We start from the raw sequence: 17434 nt of genomic DNA on the forward strand, positions 1-17434 counted from the left end.
TCTGTTAATAACTAATACTTTTCTAATTACTTAAAATCTGCATTAATGATTTTTATCTGTCTCAGGTACAGTGACCGCCTCTCCAAGTCCTCTTGGTCTTACATCGGGATCTTTGACACCCCCACCTACTCTTGGAGGAAGTTCTGGAAGCCTCCAGTTGGGAACACTAGGTGTAGGAACTGGCCGTGGTGTGTTGTCTGCGGCACCAGGAGCAGAAGCTGCCAAGTTCCGCAATGGCGTTGGTGTTGCTGGGTTAGCTGCTAATGGAGTATTTGGATCAACAAATTCGCTCTTCACAAAATTGGGTTCAAGTAACAGGGGAGCAGCAGGTGTCACCCCTGGTGTTGACAAACCACCTGGTCGCAGTCGTCTCCTGGAAGATTTTAGGTATTATTTTGAAAACTTCTTAAAATTTAATGACTTCTAATGTTCAGAATGTGTCCTATATTCTTGGATGCAATCTCTATAGGGTTAAAGGGAAACTTTGAATAGGACTTAAGAATGCAGTACATTTTAACAGCTCATTCAACTAGCAACTTTTTAACACTTTCGTGGGTGCAACTCAGCGAAGATAACTTTTTTTGCTATCCTATTAGAAATGTAATCAACAATAAATATATTTATTTTTTGATACTTATATTTTTGTGATTTAGGACCGTTTTGATACTTATATTTTTGTGATTTAGGACCGAAAACTATCACCACAGCACCTTTGTGAGGTATTAAAAAAACTGGTGGTAAATGGATTTCCCACTTCCCCTTCTGTTTGCTGTTAACGTGTTGCCATTATGCATAAAAAAGAATATTTGTTCCTGGTATTTAAGTTTACTTACAAAAGTGTGAAAACAGTCCTGAAACTTCATCGTGCAATGAAAGTATACTACTGATACGGGTCACCATAATGTATATTGCAGAAGTGATGCAATGTGTTCCGACAACTGTTGTGATCCTACGACAAACAGAAACTAATTGTTGTAGCACTTTTCATACACCTGGTGCAGTGTACTACCACACGATGTCAGTATAGACAGAGGTTGTAAAACATATTCCCGCAAGCTTCAGGATACCTTAAGTTGGTGGTAAGTATGCTTCCCAAGGACCACAAATGATGGGTTAATTTTGTGGTAAGTATACTTCTCAAGCCACTTCCAGAAACTACACTGGTGGTAACCATACTTCCTAATAACCATTAAAACACTGTTATTCGGTGGATTATATACTTCCCACAGTCCTGAAGGCTATATTTTACAACAAACAGAAACTACAGCTGGTGCAGCAGACTGCTACTAGATGTCAGGAGCGTACAGAAATGGGAACACACATTTTTTTTAAATGCTGTAAAGAAATACGTTTAGTGGCCCGCGAAAGGGTTAAACCTTGAGATGCAAATAACTCACGAGATTTGTCATGTGTGTCTGACATTTCTTTCGGGAGAGAAACTAATTCTTCGAACATTGCAACAATTATATTTTCTAATTTTGATACTTGTTAAAAGATTCTCGTATATGGAGAGTAAAATGTTGTGAGATAAATTGTTTACTACTTTTTCACAAATTGTATGACAGCATATACCGAACGTTATACCATATAAAAAGTAACATCTGAGAGATGTGTTTCTATTAAAAGGTACATAATTGGAAGAGTTACGAAGATTGATTGAGACTTTGTTATGGAAAACAAATGAGAATACATTGTGTGCAGTAGAAATGCCAGAGGATTTTTCATGAGAATTGCATTCCCAATGTGATGCTGATCATCACTTACTAACGGCATATGCAAAAGCTGGCAAAAAGTATTTCATAAATATAATGCTGTGCAATAAAATTAAAATTTTTGATATTTGAAAGGGATTGTCAAGTACAGTGAAAAGAAGAAACTTTGTTTAAGGGTGTGTGTATCAGTGATGTAAAAAAATTGGAGAAGGTTGTAAGATTCAATAAGTAACTTCATGGGCATGTTTGTGTAGCTGCTGTGGGTAGAGCAGACAACAATGTATCAATATCTTCTGGAAATAATGCTGATATTCGTAAATTGACATTGTACTATTGGTATATTGACAATATAAATATGTTTCCCTGATATATCAGACTTCAGTACTTGTATTTGCTATATACTGGTGTTGGGCAGTATAAGTTATTACTGTTTTTCACTCAGCCTATCAAATAAACTTAACAAAATATTAATTAATTATTTGTATTATCACATTAATATGATACCTTATACCTTTAAAAACAAAGATGATGTGACTTACCATACGAAAGCGCTGGCAGGTCGATAGAAACACAAACAGACACATACATACACACAAAATTCAAGCTTTTGCAACAGATATATTGTCTGCTCGTGTCTGAATACGTGTGGATGGATATGTGTGTGTGTGCGCGAGTGTATACCCGTCCTTTTTTTCCCCCTAAGGTAAGTCTTTCCGCTCCCGGGATTGGAATGACTCCTTACCCTATCCTTTAAAACCCACTTCCTTTCGTCTTTCCCTCTCCTTCCCTCTTTCCTGATGAGGCAACAGTTTGTTGCAAAAGCTTGAATTTTGTGTGTATGTATGTGTCTGTTTGTGTTTCTATCGACCTGCCAGCATTTTCGTATGGTAAGTCACATCATCTTTGTTTTTAAATATATTTTTCCCGTGTGGAATGTTTCCCTCTATTATATTGATACCTTATGATGTTCTGTTGGTAAGTACTTAATTAGTTTTAATGTTTATTTTGACTTACTTGCAGTCCAGTCTCTCTCTCTCTCTCTCTCTCTCTCTCTCTCTCTCTCTCTCTGTGTGTGTGTGTGTGTGTGTGTGTGTGTGTGTGTGTGTGTGTGTGTTTTCTTGATTATTTCCCAGTGTATTTGAAGTAGCTAAATCCAGTAGATCAGTTAACATCCCTACTATGTTGAAGCCAGTTGTGTGTCTCCATCTGTTCATTTGATGTAGTGTTGAGTCATGTTTGTGAACTGTTACAGTTGATAATGTGACATAGCATCTTCTGCAGAGTTGTTAACTGAGTTTGGTGTATGTTTACAAGCTAATCTGGCGAGACATGGCTCTTAAAAGTTTTATATAGGGACATTTCACAGAAAAAAATAGAACAGACACGAAATGTGAAAATTGCATTTAAAGTTTAAGCACTTTTGAGAACAGATTCTTAAGATTTTGGATCATATCATAAGACACTGGAGACGACTAAGGAAATTAGAGCACTTTTGTCCTATACTGCGAACCTTGCTGCAGCAGTAATACCATTCTACAAGTCAGCATCAGCTCTGCATCACAAAACAATGTCCTTCAAAGATGTGACAAGACTAGCCACATACTCAGGACACTGTTTCATCAATACAGGCCTTTAGACTCGTTGCTGCTTCTATTACAGCTGAGAGGCTATTGTTGCTGCTTCTGTCCTAACTGAGACAGTTGTCAAAGGCAAGCAGCACTGTCAATGAAAACAATAAACTACTGTCACAAGCTCATACCAAAGTTTTTTTTTTTTTCTCTCTCTCTCCAATTATTTTGGAAATAAATATATTTCATAAGTTCTTGCAAATTCTTTTGTATTCACAAAAATAATGGAGTTTCACTTTTACAGTAGAGGAAAGAGTAGTTTTACTACATTAAGCTCATCTTCAAATTTTTCAATAGTGACTGTATTTTTTAATTCATAATTTTTTTAGTGTTCAAACACAGAGTATTTGATATCATTATTTTGAGGTAATGTTTAATTATTAAATAAAGCTCTAAAAATGATACTGTTGCTGGTTTCCAAACACTGTTTTCCCTTGACATCTGTATTACTGTTTTGGGTTTATCATTATTAACCAGTTCTATAAAGTTCGTCATTACCATCTTGCGATTAGTCTAAGACTGGCGCTGCTTCTTGCTTCCCATATTGCACTTCCTCAAATCGTGCCAGTTTCCTAGTATAAAAGGAATGAAAAATGATAGTTTTTTTGTATAAATTAAAGAAATTTCTGGAAATCAACAGCAGAACACACAAAATTAAATAGTTTGTGTTTCAAACCTAGTAACTTTTTCAAATAAGGATATTGGTTTGTGTTTTTATACATTGGAAAGAATATTTTACTTCTGATGTAAAAGTCAAGTGATTCATTGAAAACTCAGTTTATCACTATTCCAAAAAAAATGTTTTCTGTAATCAGGTCTCCAATTTATGTAGCTATACTAGATAATAATTGTGAACTGCATATAATCACTGTGGAGGCCATAGTAAGTATTGGTGATATAGAGACAATCTATTCTTCAACAAATTTGTTGTCAAGTAAGTACACTCTGGGCTCATATTTCATCAAATGTGGATGCCAAAAACATATTGTGAAAAGCTTCTGAAACAGTTTCAAGCTAAGGTGATTCTTTTCTACATTTGTCAAAGTTGATAGAAAATATTTGTATTGTTTCACAAAAAGCCGAAACAAATATACTCATTGTGGACTCGTACAACAAAAAAGGATTACTAACATCTGTTGGGGAAGTATTGTGCACAGTGTTTAACATCATTAGAGATGGCACTACATTTGTGGACAATCTTATACCTGGGGACACATTTAATACTAAATGTTATGTTACCAGAGAAGGAAAGTTGCTACTCACCATATAGCGGAGGTGCTGAGCTGCGAGAGACACAACAAAACGATTCACACGATTATAGCTTTCGGCCATTAAGGACAGCGCGCGCCCACACACACACACACACACACACACACACACACACACACACACACACACTTACTCAAACGCAACTTGCACACACATCTGCAGTCTCAGAGAACTGAAACGTGATGTGTGTGCAAGTTGTGTTTGCGCGCGCGCGCGCGCGTGTGCGTGTGCGTGTGTGTGTGCGCGCGCGCGTCTACTGCTGACAAAGGCCTTAATGGCCGAAAGCTATAATTGTGTGAATCTTTTTGTTGTGCCTACCGTGACTCAGCATCTCTGCTATATGGTGAGTAGTAACTTTCCTTCTCTGATATTGTTACATTCCATCCTGGATTTTCCATTGTTTAAATGTTATGTTACGTTACTTTTATCTTGCGTGCTAAATGAGGTTCAGAAGAAACTACATAGAATGTAGTTGCAAACCAACAATTCTTTCCACATTTTTGTCCATCCTTATTTAGTACTTAAAATTACAACATGGTAGTCCTGCAGTGAAAATGTTTTCTGTGCTGTGTTGCAGTTGATACCTGGTATTGAATGAGTATCACTAATTTTAACTTACCAGGGATTGAAAGGATGGGAGGAGTTATATATGTGTGAAGTGCTCCAAGCCACCATCCTTTAGTAATTACAACAGGAGTCTATATGTCTCTGCACTACAGGAATTGTGGAACTCATATGGGTTTGTGTATGTCATCCCATATTAGATTTACAAAGAAGACTTATGGCCAGTCTTTAAATGCCCACATAAAATCTAAATCAAAAATCATGAAGCATAGTGTACACAATGAAAAAAACTGAGGGAGAATAAAAAAAGCTCAGATGGTCCATCTTCCAATTCCTCCTCTCCCCTTGCTGTGTAAATATGATTGAAATCGGTGCTGTTCAACTGATTCTTTAATTTTTCTAAATGTCTTGAATGTGTGTGTAATGCTTTCAATGAGTACTAAGCTGCTTTAAATTGCACTGTAAATACTCTGGTAACCTTGTTCGTGTGATTTTCAGAAATAACCGGTTTCCAAGCCTTCAGCTGCGTGATTTGGTGAATCACATTGTAGAATTCTCTCAAGATCAACATGGTTCAAGATTCATTCAACAGAAACTTGAGAGAGCAACAGTAGCAGAAAAACAAATGGTATTTTCAGAAATTCTTGCTGCTGCCTATAATCTCATGACAGATGTATTTGGCAATTATGTCATTCAAAAGTTTTTTGAGTTTGGAACACCAGAACAAAAAACCACCTTAGCACAAAAGGTAAATATTTCACATTTTAGATAGGTTGTAGATACTCCAACACTCTCCATTCTTGTTATTGCTAATGTAATTGTTATCTTAAAGTTTAATGATGTCGTGTTTTGGTATGTGTTGTAAAAAGAACTTAGTGTAATTGTTGCTTCTCCAGTTTCACTGGAAAATGTAGTGTACAATTTTCGGTATTACATGTAAGGGGCACTACTTTTGAGATTTATTTGACCTTGTTCATGTGCTTATTACCACAATTACAAAAAAATTAAATTTCAGTATTTTTGTTTAGGTACGGGGACATGTTTTGCCCCTTGCACTGCAGATGTACGGCTGTCGCGTAATCCAGAAAGCTTTGGAATCGATTTCTCCTGAACAACAGGAAGAAATTGTTCGTGAATTAGATGGACATGTGTTGAAGTGTGTCAAAGACCAAAATGGCAATCATGTTGTACAGAAATGTATTGAATGTGTGGATCCCCATGCTCTTCAGTTCATTATTAATGCATTTTCAGGACAGGTATGTTTACACATGGTCTTTGGTGCTGCTTTGTTACTACATTCACAATTTTTTTATTAAAATAAATTAATGAAGGTAAATTACTTCATGTATTTTATTTAGCAATTTCAATTGTCTAGCTAGTTCACTGTCACAGACATTTGTGTAGCACTTCACTGGAATGCCATGCTTTCATAGCTCTCCTTCAGAGCTATTTGTCACTTTCACAATTACATGTAAACTAAAAAGCCATTACTTAATATTTCATAGATACTGTTAACTATCAAGTCTTATAATGATTGAGATTTCCATTCCCCCTCCCACCCCCACCTTGTAGAAAAGACCCACACTTGAATCATTTGAAGCATATAAAATATACTGTAATTGATTCAAGTTCAAAAATAATGTTAAGCTGTGTTCCTCTTTCGTATAGGTGTTCGCGCTATCAACACATCCCTATGGTTGTCGTGTCATACAGCGCATTCTAGAGCATTGTACTCCAGAGCAGACAGCACCAATTTTAGAAGAGCTTCATCGGCACACAGAGCAGTTAATTCAAGATCAGTATGGGAATTACGTCATACAACATGTTCTAGGTGAGTCAAATTTTAGTGTTTGTATTTAATGCTCTTGCATCTTTCATTACATTTTGTTCCTTCCCACTGCTCATGACAGTGGGGAGATATCTTTTGAAGTCAGGATATTCCTTCTAAATTAGTGTGGTTTTTCAGAATTAAAATGCTGATATCAGTTGTGTTGTAAGTTTAGATTAAACATGTTAGTGAAAGCTAGGTCTGTTTACTACATGAAGTATGCTTATACAAAAAGTGACAGAGAAATAGGTGTTTGAAACTACTTTCAGATTAAATCCGAGGCTGGATTGGGACACGAACCTGCAAGCTTTGCTTTTTGCTAGCAATTGCTTTACCAACTAAGCCGCCTAGGCACAACTTGCAACACCTTCTCAGCTCAACTTCCACCATACCTTTCGTAGTTCTCCACACAGTTTTAATCTGTTGGGGGCTGGCACACATATCTGTAGAGTGAAAATAGTAATTCTGGAATTTTCAACTGATTTAACATTTCTCTGAAAATTTGTGATATATACATAATTTCTTAAGGGAAGATTATGGTAGAATTTCAGTGTCACTATTGTGAAACAAATGGGGTGGGATGAAAACGTGGAGATTTCATTACCAGAAATTGTGCCCAATATTCTTAAGTCGTTGTCGTTCAGTGTCTATTATAAACATCTCAAACAAGATCATTGTTACAGAATGTGGGCTGTCACAGCTGGTATTAACACCCTTGCTGACACAAAGTGATTGACAGTGAAGTGTAGTTGAGGGCGGAAGGGTGCAATGTTGTCGGTTTGCTGGTGCGTGTGCACACATTATGGCTGTAGGAATAACAGCTGTCTGTGAACTACCGTCTCGCACCACTTTTTAAATATGCGATACTGAGTTCGCTTTATGGGATTATTGTATCCTTGTGTCTTAACGAACACACTCCCGTGTATAAAATGACACAGTGTTCCTATTATTTGTATATATCGACAAAAGCAACAGGAAGTGCATTGTTTTTACAATGATTAGAATGAATCGTGTTCAGATGTTGTATTTGGAACGTAAGGAATTTTAAAATGGATCTAAATTTTTCATATAAATACAATAACGAGCAACACTAAAGTAATATAAACTGCTTGAGTACTTAACCAGTAACTGTAGCATGCAAGCAGTGTGTCATACTTGGGCAGAAGAGTATTCCTTAATAATGAGATGAGATTTATTGTGCAATTGCTGTACACACCATTCATTTAAAAATACAAAATGCAAACACAATTAAAAAAACAAAGTAAGGCAAAGAGTAAATGCCAGTTTGCTCAGAATCACTTTCTCCCTTGGCACTGTTGTTATCTGTGTTCTGGTTTACCGGACTTGTCCAAGGATATAATTATATTTTCTATATTACTCTCGGCACTCACTTCACTTTTCCACGCTTCTTTAACAACACATTTCTGGTTGCATATGTTTCTCCACTTCTCTGACTTTATTTGTGCCAGTGCTTCCTCTAACAATCGTTGAATTTTTACTACAGCGAAGTTTTTTTTAAATTATTATTAACTTCTCATTTTTTTATTTGTTGCCATGTAATTTTTAATTTGTGCCCAAATCATTTCGATGGTGTTAAAGTGGCACTGGTATGGTAGAAGCCTAAGAACCCCATGACCATGTTCTTTACCTACCTGTACCTTATTTTTCTTCACTGTTTCCATGAGCTCTACCTTACATAAATTGTTCTGAATTTTCACATTGTGGCATTTCAATCATTCAACAATGTCAGCTTTTTTCGTTGCCATCTTTGGAACTTTACCTATGTAACTGAATGGTCTGGGGCATTATTCATTACATTGACAGACAGCCGATTTAAGTTTTCCAGTAGCTGTGCCTTCAACAACTTTAGAAAACTATCATGGTTCATCTGCTCGTGGTAGTTGTTTGTTTTTGTTGATTTGTAAAGGAGGAGACAGTTTGGTAAGAAACAATATGCAGTTCCAGCATGCAAGAATGCACCCTTTTCCACTGGAACAGCAGGACTTCCACGTATGATATCATCTGTCCACTCTTTACTAACAGAATGACCAGTGCTTACCTAGGTTTCGTCGAGCCACACACTGTCTTAAAATGGCGCTTTAATGATAGTTCTTAAATAGACAATGCCATGCTACAATGTCACCTCTCTCCATTATAGCCTCTCTCCATTATAGCCTCTCTCCATTATAGCCTCTCTCCATTATAGCCTCTCTCCATTATAGCCTCTCTCCATTATAGCCTCTCTCCATTATAGCCTCTCTCCATTATAATTTCCCATCCATTAATTTTTGTGCACAGAAAACTGAGGACTCTGACAACCATTCAAAGACACTTTGCTGCATCTGAATAACTCTGCTTTGCGAAGAATAACACACAGCTTTTTTATATTTGTATGTTTTTTTTCTCTAGTAATATCCATATATGTGGTGATGAACAGCATCTTGTTGAAAATAGTCCAAGTTTGTTACGTGTGGTTCTGTCCTCCTATTTCAGGGTGTCCACTGTTTGGATGAACCAGGCTCTTCCCTTCTGCACAGTATTTCTCCTTACAACTTTTGATGACAGTATTTTTGTGGATCTTCAAGGTATCTGCAGTTCTTTTGACTACCTTTGTTAGAGGCAGTGGAGTTGCACCATTGTTTCTCTGTTTCTCAATATTCCCACACTGAGCACACAAACTCGTGTGTCTGACCATGCAAAACATGAAGAGGTCACTGAACTTTCCATTCAGCAGCCACAGTATTTTGCACACTTCCACGACAAACTTAAGATATTCTGTAGCATCAGATAAACTCACCACATGGAGAAACTAAGCACACAACAAAACGAACCACAACTGTTTATGTTACCGGTCACGAGCGTCGTCTACAACTGTCTCCAGTAGACACTACCTACAGTAGACACTATCTGCAGTAGCAGAGAGATTTGACAACAGTGAATGGAACAATTCTCTGATTGGCTGTTGCTATGGTGGTTGCACTGTGAACAGGTAGACATCAGTCTCTTTCTTATTCTGATCCGGGTGTTGGCCTTGATCTGAGGCGTACTGTTTTACTTAACTTTATCTCCTACTATAGGAGATACCCTCAGACTTAATGAAGATGTAGCTAGTTTATTATTTTCAGACTAAATGTGCTCAGCTTACCGAAATTGCTAAACTGTTTGTTAGTAACTGTGCAGCAATTGAGTCTTTACATCATCCAACCCTTACCAAAGATCGTAGATAATAATTTTTGAAGTAATACTGGAACAACCGCAATTGTATTTAACAGTTTATAATAAAAACACTCAGTCCAGATGAGAACAAATATTTATTTACAAGCAAGTTTCAACTGATTCCCTTTGGTACATACAGCAGTCCCACGAGTTGGTTTAGTTTCCAGAATTTATAAATATTTGTTGCAATATTGACTGTCTTTGTTATAAAGATATCACTGTATAGCACTCAAGTGTTAGGGATCTTGTGCAGTATAAGATGTGGTGCTATTTGCTTTATATCACTTTTAAGGCACATAACTTGTGTAGGTCCCTTCCAGTATTCAAATACTTCTGCACCTTTCTGGTCAGTTTAAACACTATGTCAGTTCTGTATCCTCATAGTACTCTGCTGCTGCAATATATCAGCGTTTTTAGGGTCCCCTAGGTCCCGTACCTCAATCAGTAAAAACAGAAACCTTATAGGATTGCTTTGTTTTCCATCTGTTCGTCCGACAGTTAACAAACCTCTTTCTCAGGAGCAGATAGATGGATCAAATTGAAATTCGTCACATAGTAAGGTATACGGTCCCTTGGTGATGTAAAACATTTAAGCTTCTAAGTCGGTGCAATCAAAAGATACAGCCATTTATGTTACATAATTGATACTCACAAACTCACTCATCAGAGCCTATAGGGTACTTCCAATTGTCCTAGAACCACGAAATGTGGCAAGAACCAGTGTTTCACAGAACAGATAAAGGGATATATAAAAAAAAAATAGAGGGAAACATTCCACGTGGGCATGTGTGTCTATCGACCTGCCAGCGCTTTCGTTTGGTAAGTCACATCATCTTTGTGTGTGTCTATATATATATATGAAACTCTTTGTCTTTAAATATGTCTGCTTGTGTCTGTATATGTGTGGATGGATATGTGTGTGTGTGCAAGTGTATACCCGTCCTTTTTTTCCCCCCTAAGGTAAGTCTTTCCGCTCCCGGGATTGGAATGACTCCTTACCCTCTCACTTAAAACCCACTTCCTTTCGTCTTTCCCTCTCCTTCCCTCTTTCCTGATGAGGCAACAGTTTGTTGCGAAAGCTTGAATTTTGTGTGTATGTTTGTGTTTGTTTGTGTGTCTGTCGACCTGCCAGCACTGGTCGACAGACACACAAACATATATATATATATATAATGTGTGTGGGAATGACTAGCAACAAACTGTCCATTTGCATGAATGGACACAGGCAGACAGTGTTTGTTGGTAATGAGGATCACCCTGTGGCTAAACATGCCTTGGTGCACGGCCAGCACATCTTGGCACAGAGATGATGTGACTTACCAAACGAAAGCGCTGGCAGGTCGATAGACACACAAACACACACACAAAATTCAAGCTTTCGCAACAAACTGTTGCCTCAACAGGAAAGAGGGAAGGAGAGGGAAAGACAAAAGGATGTGTGTTTTAAGGGAGAGGGTAAGGAGTCATTCCAATCCCGGGAGCGGAAAGACTTACCTTAGGGGGAAAAAAGGACGGGTATACACTCTCTCTCTCTCGCGCGCGCGCGCGCACATATACAGACACAAGCAGACATATTTAAAGACAAAGAGTTTGGGCAGAGATGTCAGTCGAGGCGGAAGTGAAGAGGCAAAGATGATGTTGAATGACAGGTGAGCTATGAGTGGCGGCAACTTGAAATTAGCGGAGATTGAGCCCTGGTGGGTAACGGGAAGAGAGGATATATTGAAGAGCAAGTTCCCATCTCCGGAGTTTGGATAGGTTGGTGTTGGTGGGAAGTATCCAGATAACCCGGATGGTGTAACACTGTGCCAAGATGTGCTGGCCGTGCACCAAGGCATGTTTAGCCACAGGGTGATCCTCATTACCAACAAAAACTGTCTGCCTGTGTCCATTCATGCGAAGGGACAGTTTGTTGCTGGTCATTCCCACATAGAATGCATCACAGTGTAGGCAGGTCAGTTGGTAAATCACGTGGGTGCTTTCACATGTGGCTCTGCCTTTGATCGTGTACACCTTCCGGGTTACAGGACTGGAGTAGGTGGTGGTGGGAGGGTGCATGGGACTGGTTTTACACCGGGGGCGGTTACAAGGATAGGAGCCAGAGGGTAGGGAAGGTGGTTTGGGGATTTCATAGGGATGAACTAACAGCTTACGAAGGTTAGGTGGACGGCGGAAAGACACTCTTGGTGGAGTGGGGAGGATTTCATGAAGGATGGATCTCATTTCAGGGCAGGATTTGAGGAAGTCGTATCCCTGCTGGAGAGCCACATTCAGAGTCTGGTCCAGTCCCGGAAAGTATCCTGTCACTAGTGGGGCACTTTTGTGGTTCTTCTGTGGGGGATTCTGGGTTTGAGGGGATGAGGAAGTGGGTCTGGTTATTTGCTTCTGTACCAGGTCGGGAGAAAGCTGTTGTCAGGTTGTTGGTGTAATGGCTCAGGGATTCTGGACTGGAGCAGATTCGTTTGCCACGAAGACCTAGGCTGTAGGGAAGGGACCGTTTGATGTGGAATGGGTGGCAGCTGTCATACTGGAGCTACTGTTGCTTGTTGATGGGTTTGGTGTGGACGGACGTGTGAAGCTGGTCATTGGACAGGTGGAGGTCAACGTCAAGGAAAGTGGCATGGGATTTGGAGTAGGACCAGGTGAATCTGATGGAACCAAAGGAGTTGAGGTTGGAGAGGAAATTCTGGAGTTCTTCTTCACTGTGAGTCCAGATCATGAAGATGTCATCAATAAATCTGTACCAAACTTTGGGTTGGCAGGCCTGGGTAACCAAGAAGGCTTCCTCTAAGCGACCCATGAATAGGTTGGCGTACGAGGGGGCCATCCTGGTACCCATGGCTGTTCCCTTTAATTGTTCGTATGTCTGGCCTTCAAAAGTGAAGAAGTTGTGGGTCAGGATGAAGCTGGCTAAGGTGATGAGGAAAGAGGTTTTAGGTAGGTTGGCAGGTGATCGGCGTGAAAGGAAATGCTCCATCGCAGCGAGGCCCTGGACGTGCGGAATATTTGTGTATAAGGAAGTGGCATCAATGGTTACAAGGATGGTTTCCGGGGGTAACAGATTGGGTAAGGATTCCAGGCGTTCGAGAAAGTGGTTGTTGTCTTTGATGAAGGATGGGAGACTGCATGTAATGGGTTGAAGGTGTTGATCTATGTAGGCAGAGATACGTTCTGTGGGGGCTTGGTAACCAGCTACAATGGGGCGGCCCGGATGATTGGGTTTGTGGATTTTAGGAAGAAGGTAGAAGGTAGGGGTGCGGGGTGTCTGTGGGGTCAGGAGGTTGATGGAGTCAGGTGAAAGGTTTTGTAGGGGGCCTAAGGTTCTGAGGATTCCTTGAAGCTCCGCCTGGACATCGGAAATGGGGTTACTTGGCAAACTTTGTATGTGGTGTTGTCTGAAAGCTGACGCAGTCCCTCAGCCACATACTCCCGATGATCAAGTACCACGGTCGTGGAACCCTTGTCCGCCGGAAGAATGACGATGGATCGGTCAGCCTTCAGATCACGGATAGCCTGGGCTTCAGCAGTGGTGATGTTGGGAGTAGGATTAAGGTTTTTTAAGAAGGATTGAGATGCAAGGCTGGAAGTCAGAAATTCCTGGAAGGTTTGGAGAGGGTGATTTTGAGGAAGAGGAGGTGGGTCCCGCTGCGACAGAGGATGGAACTGTTCCAGGCAGGGTTCAATTTGGATGGTGTCTTGGGGAGTTGGATCATTAGGAGTAGGATTAGGATCATTTTTCTTCGTGGTGAAGTGGTATTTCCAGCAGAGAGTATGAGTGTAGGACAGTAAATCTTTGACGAGGGCTGTTTGGTTGAATCTGGGAGTGGGGCTGAAGGTGAGGCCTTTGGATAGGACAGAGGTTTCGGATTGGGAGAGAGGTTTGGAGGAAAGGTTAACTACTGAATTAGGGTGTTGTGGTTCCAGATTGTGTTGATTGGAATTTTGAGGTTTTGGAGGGAGTGGAGCAGGAAGTGGGGGATTGAGTAGATGGGAGAGACTGGGTTTGTGTGCAATGAGAGGAGGTTGAGGTTTGCTGGAAAGGTTGTGAAGGGTGAGTGAGTTGCCTTTCTGGAGGTGGGAAGCCAGGAGATTGGATAGTTTTTTGAGGTGAATGGTGGCATGCTCTTCTAATTTGCGGTTGGCCTGTAGGAGGATGCTCTGAACAGCGGTGTGGATGTGGGAGAGGAAAGATTGAGGACTTTTATTAAGGATAGGAGTTGACGGGTGTGTTCATTGGCTGAGTTGATGTGTAGGTGAAGGATTAGGTGGGTGAGGGCAATGGATTGTTCAGTTTGGAACTGGTATAGGGACTGATGGAAAGAAGGGTTGCAGCCAGAGATGGGAACTTTAAGTGTGAGGCCTTTGGGGTTAATGCCAAATGTCAGACAAGCCTGAGAAAATAGAATATGGGAGCGTAATCTGGCTAGGGTGAAGGCATGTTTGCGGAGGGAATGTAAATAAAACTTAATGGGGTTGTGGGGGTGTTGTGAGGGTGACATGGTATTAGAAGGTGGAAAGTGTAACATGAGGCTGAAATGAAAATGAAAATAAAAATTTATGGGGAGAGATAAAGGTGAACTGGAAAGTAACTGGAGACCTGGTGTGAAAAAAGGCGAGAAGGTGTTGGTTACAGCTGGGCTATGTTGGACTTGGGTTGGTAGACAACGATGTGCACAAAGGTTAGGTGGTTGTGTTGCCGCCAAAACACGTTAAAGGACGGAGAAATTCGGGAAAATTTCGAAAAATCTGCGTGTAATATATTAAAAGGAGTGGTTTTGTGGTGGCAGATTATGAAAATGAGGCTAACAATTGTCTGACGAAGAAATAATGACGTTAAAACCTGTGGGAAGCGGATAAAAATTATCAGTGATGTGGGAAAAACGTAAATGGAAATAAAGCGAAAGTTATTAGAACTAGCCGAAATGGTTGTTTAAAAGGTGAAAGGAACTGTTTGTGAACTAGAAATGGTGGATTTTATAGCGGCGGTAGTGTTGAAAGCGGCAAAAGAATTTTTTTGGTTATGGTTTGGAAGTGGGTTACGTATTATTGAGTATATATAGGCGGGATAAAATAGTATAGCAGATTACGGTAAAAAGGAGAAGGTGAATACAAAGTGAAACTACTGGCAAAAACAGAAAGAGAAAATAAGACGACAGAAAAGATTTCGAAATGCAACAGTGACAATAACAAACGTAATTGTTGGGTTCAAATTACTGATATCAGTATAATAGAGGGAAACATTCCACGTGGGAAAAATATATCTAAAAACAAAGATGATGTGACTTACCGAACGAAAGCGCTGGCAGGTCGATAGACACACAAACAAACACACACACCCACACACAAAATTCAAGCTTTCGCAACAAACTGTTGCCTCATCAGGAAAGAGGGAAGGAGAGAGAAAGACGAAAGGATGTGGGTTTTAAGGGAGAGGGTAAGGAGTCATTCCAATCCCGGGAGCGGAAAGACTTACCTTAGGGGGAAAAAAGGACGGGTATACACTCGCGCGCGCGCGCACACACACACACACACACACACACACACACACACATATACAGACACAAGCTGACATATTTAAAGACAAAGAGTTTGGGCAGAGATGTCAGTCGAGGCGGAAGTGAAGAGGCAAAGATGATGTTGAATGACAGGTGAGCTATGAGTGGCGGCAACTTGAAATTAGCGGAGATTGAGCCCTGGTGGGTAACGGGAAGAGAGGATATATTGAAGAGCAAGTTCCCATCTCCGGAGTTTGGATAGGTTGGTGTTGGTGGGAAGTATCCAGATAACCCGGACGGTGTAACACTGTGCCAAGATGTGCTGGCCGTGCACCAAGGCATGTTTAGCCACAGGGTGATCCTCATTACCAACAAACACTGTCTGCCTGTGTCCATTCATGCGAATGGACAGTTTGTTGCTGGTCATTTCCACATAGAATGCATCACAGTGTAGGCAGGTCAGTTGGTAAATCACGTGGGTGCTTTCACGTGATAAGATTGGTGTGAAAAAATTTGAAGAGTGTGTAATAAAATATTGGGAGAGACATTGGATATGGAGAGTAAGTGAATGGGGGAAACAGAGAAAGGGAGGTAATTGAAAAGAAAGGTGAAGCAAAGGGAAAGAAACTGTGGTGAAGCAAATTCATTTTACAAAAGCAAAGTGCAGGGTGACCGTTATTGAACTACATGAAATAAAATAATATAATCATAACTTCTGAATGGTTTGGGTTAGGGTGTTCAGACTGCATGGTTGGCTGTGGGGCATGATGGGAATTAGTATGCACCCTATGGTTTGTTTTAGCGATGAAGCCTATTTTCATTTGGATGGGTTTGTCAATAAGAAAAATTGATGCATTTGGGGGACTGAGAATCCGCATTTCGCGATCAAGAAGTCTCTTCATTCATAACAGGTGTCTGCGTGGTGTCCATTGTCCAGTCATGGAATAATTGGTGTGATATTCCTTGATGACACGGTGACTACCGAATGGTATTTGAAGCTTCTGGAAGATTATTTCATCCCCATTCCATTATCCAAAGTGACCCTGAGGTCGACAAGTTCATGCAAGATGGAGCTCGATTCGATCGAAACAGTAGAGTGTTTGATGTCCTGGGGAAGCACTTAGGGGACCGCATTCTGGCTCTGGGGTACCCAGAGGCCACTGACATGCGCCTTTATGGGATGCCATATTCTCCAGATCTGAACACATGCGTCTCCTTTTTATGGGGCTCAATTAAAGACATGGTGTACAGCAATAACCCCAAAACCATTGCTGAGCCGAAAACAAACTTTCAGGAGGTCATTGACAGAATCGATGTTCCGACACTTCACCTGGTCATGCTGAATTTCGCTATTTGTCAGCACCACATCATCGCCAGTGATGGCAGGCATATTGAACATGTCACAATCTAAATCTGAATATCTGGAATTCAGTGTTCAGTTTATTCACCATTGACCACGTACAGCAGAATAGGTCTGATCATTAAATATAAATTAACAATAACTTTACAGTAAAGTTTTGACAATTTAATTCGACTTCTTTTAGGAATATTCTTATATACTAATGTCAGTGAGTATTTCAAAATATTCTGTTATCTTATGAAATGGGTGTTCGAGCAACCAGTCATAAATCTTAGGTTTGAAAATATGACTGGTCAGTGATCGAGCAGATGCTGGAAGTTTATTGAAGAGTTTTAAACTCATTATTTTGTGTGTGTTTGCAG

At 40.1% G+C, this 17434-nt stretch overlaps 1 protein-coding gene across 5 annotated transcripts in view; it reads left to right on the top strand.

Moving 5' to 3' along the window:
• LOC124596524 (pumilio homolog 2) overlaps positions 1-17434 on the top strand; it is a 596698-nt gene that overhangs the window by 569170 nt on the left and 10094 nt on the right. For all 5 annotated transcript variants that reach the window (XM_047135690.1, XM_047135693.1, XM_047135692.1 and 2 more), the window contains 4 exons: positions 66-387; positions 5672-5921; positions 6202-6429; positions 6842-7004. In XM_047135690.1, the coding sequence (XP_046991646.1) occupies positions 66-387; positions 5672-5921; positions 6202-6429; positions 6842-7004 (963 nt within the window). The remainder of the gene's footprint in view (positions 1-65; positions 388-5671; positions 5922-6201; positions 6430-6841; positions 7005-17434) is intronic.

Source organism: Schistocerca americana, chromosome 2 (assembly GCF_021461395.2).
Source record: "Schistocerca americana isolate TAMUIC-IGC-003095 chromosome 2, iqSchAmer2.1, whole genome shotgun sequence".
In the NCBI taxonomy this organism is placed as follows: domain Eukaryota; kingdom Metazoa; phylum Arthropoda; class Insecta; order Orthoptera; family Acrididae; genus Schistocerca; species Schistocerca americana.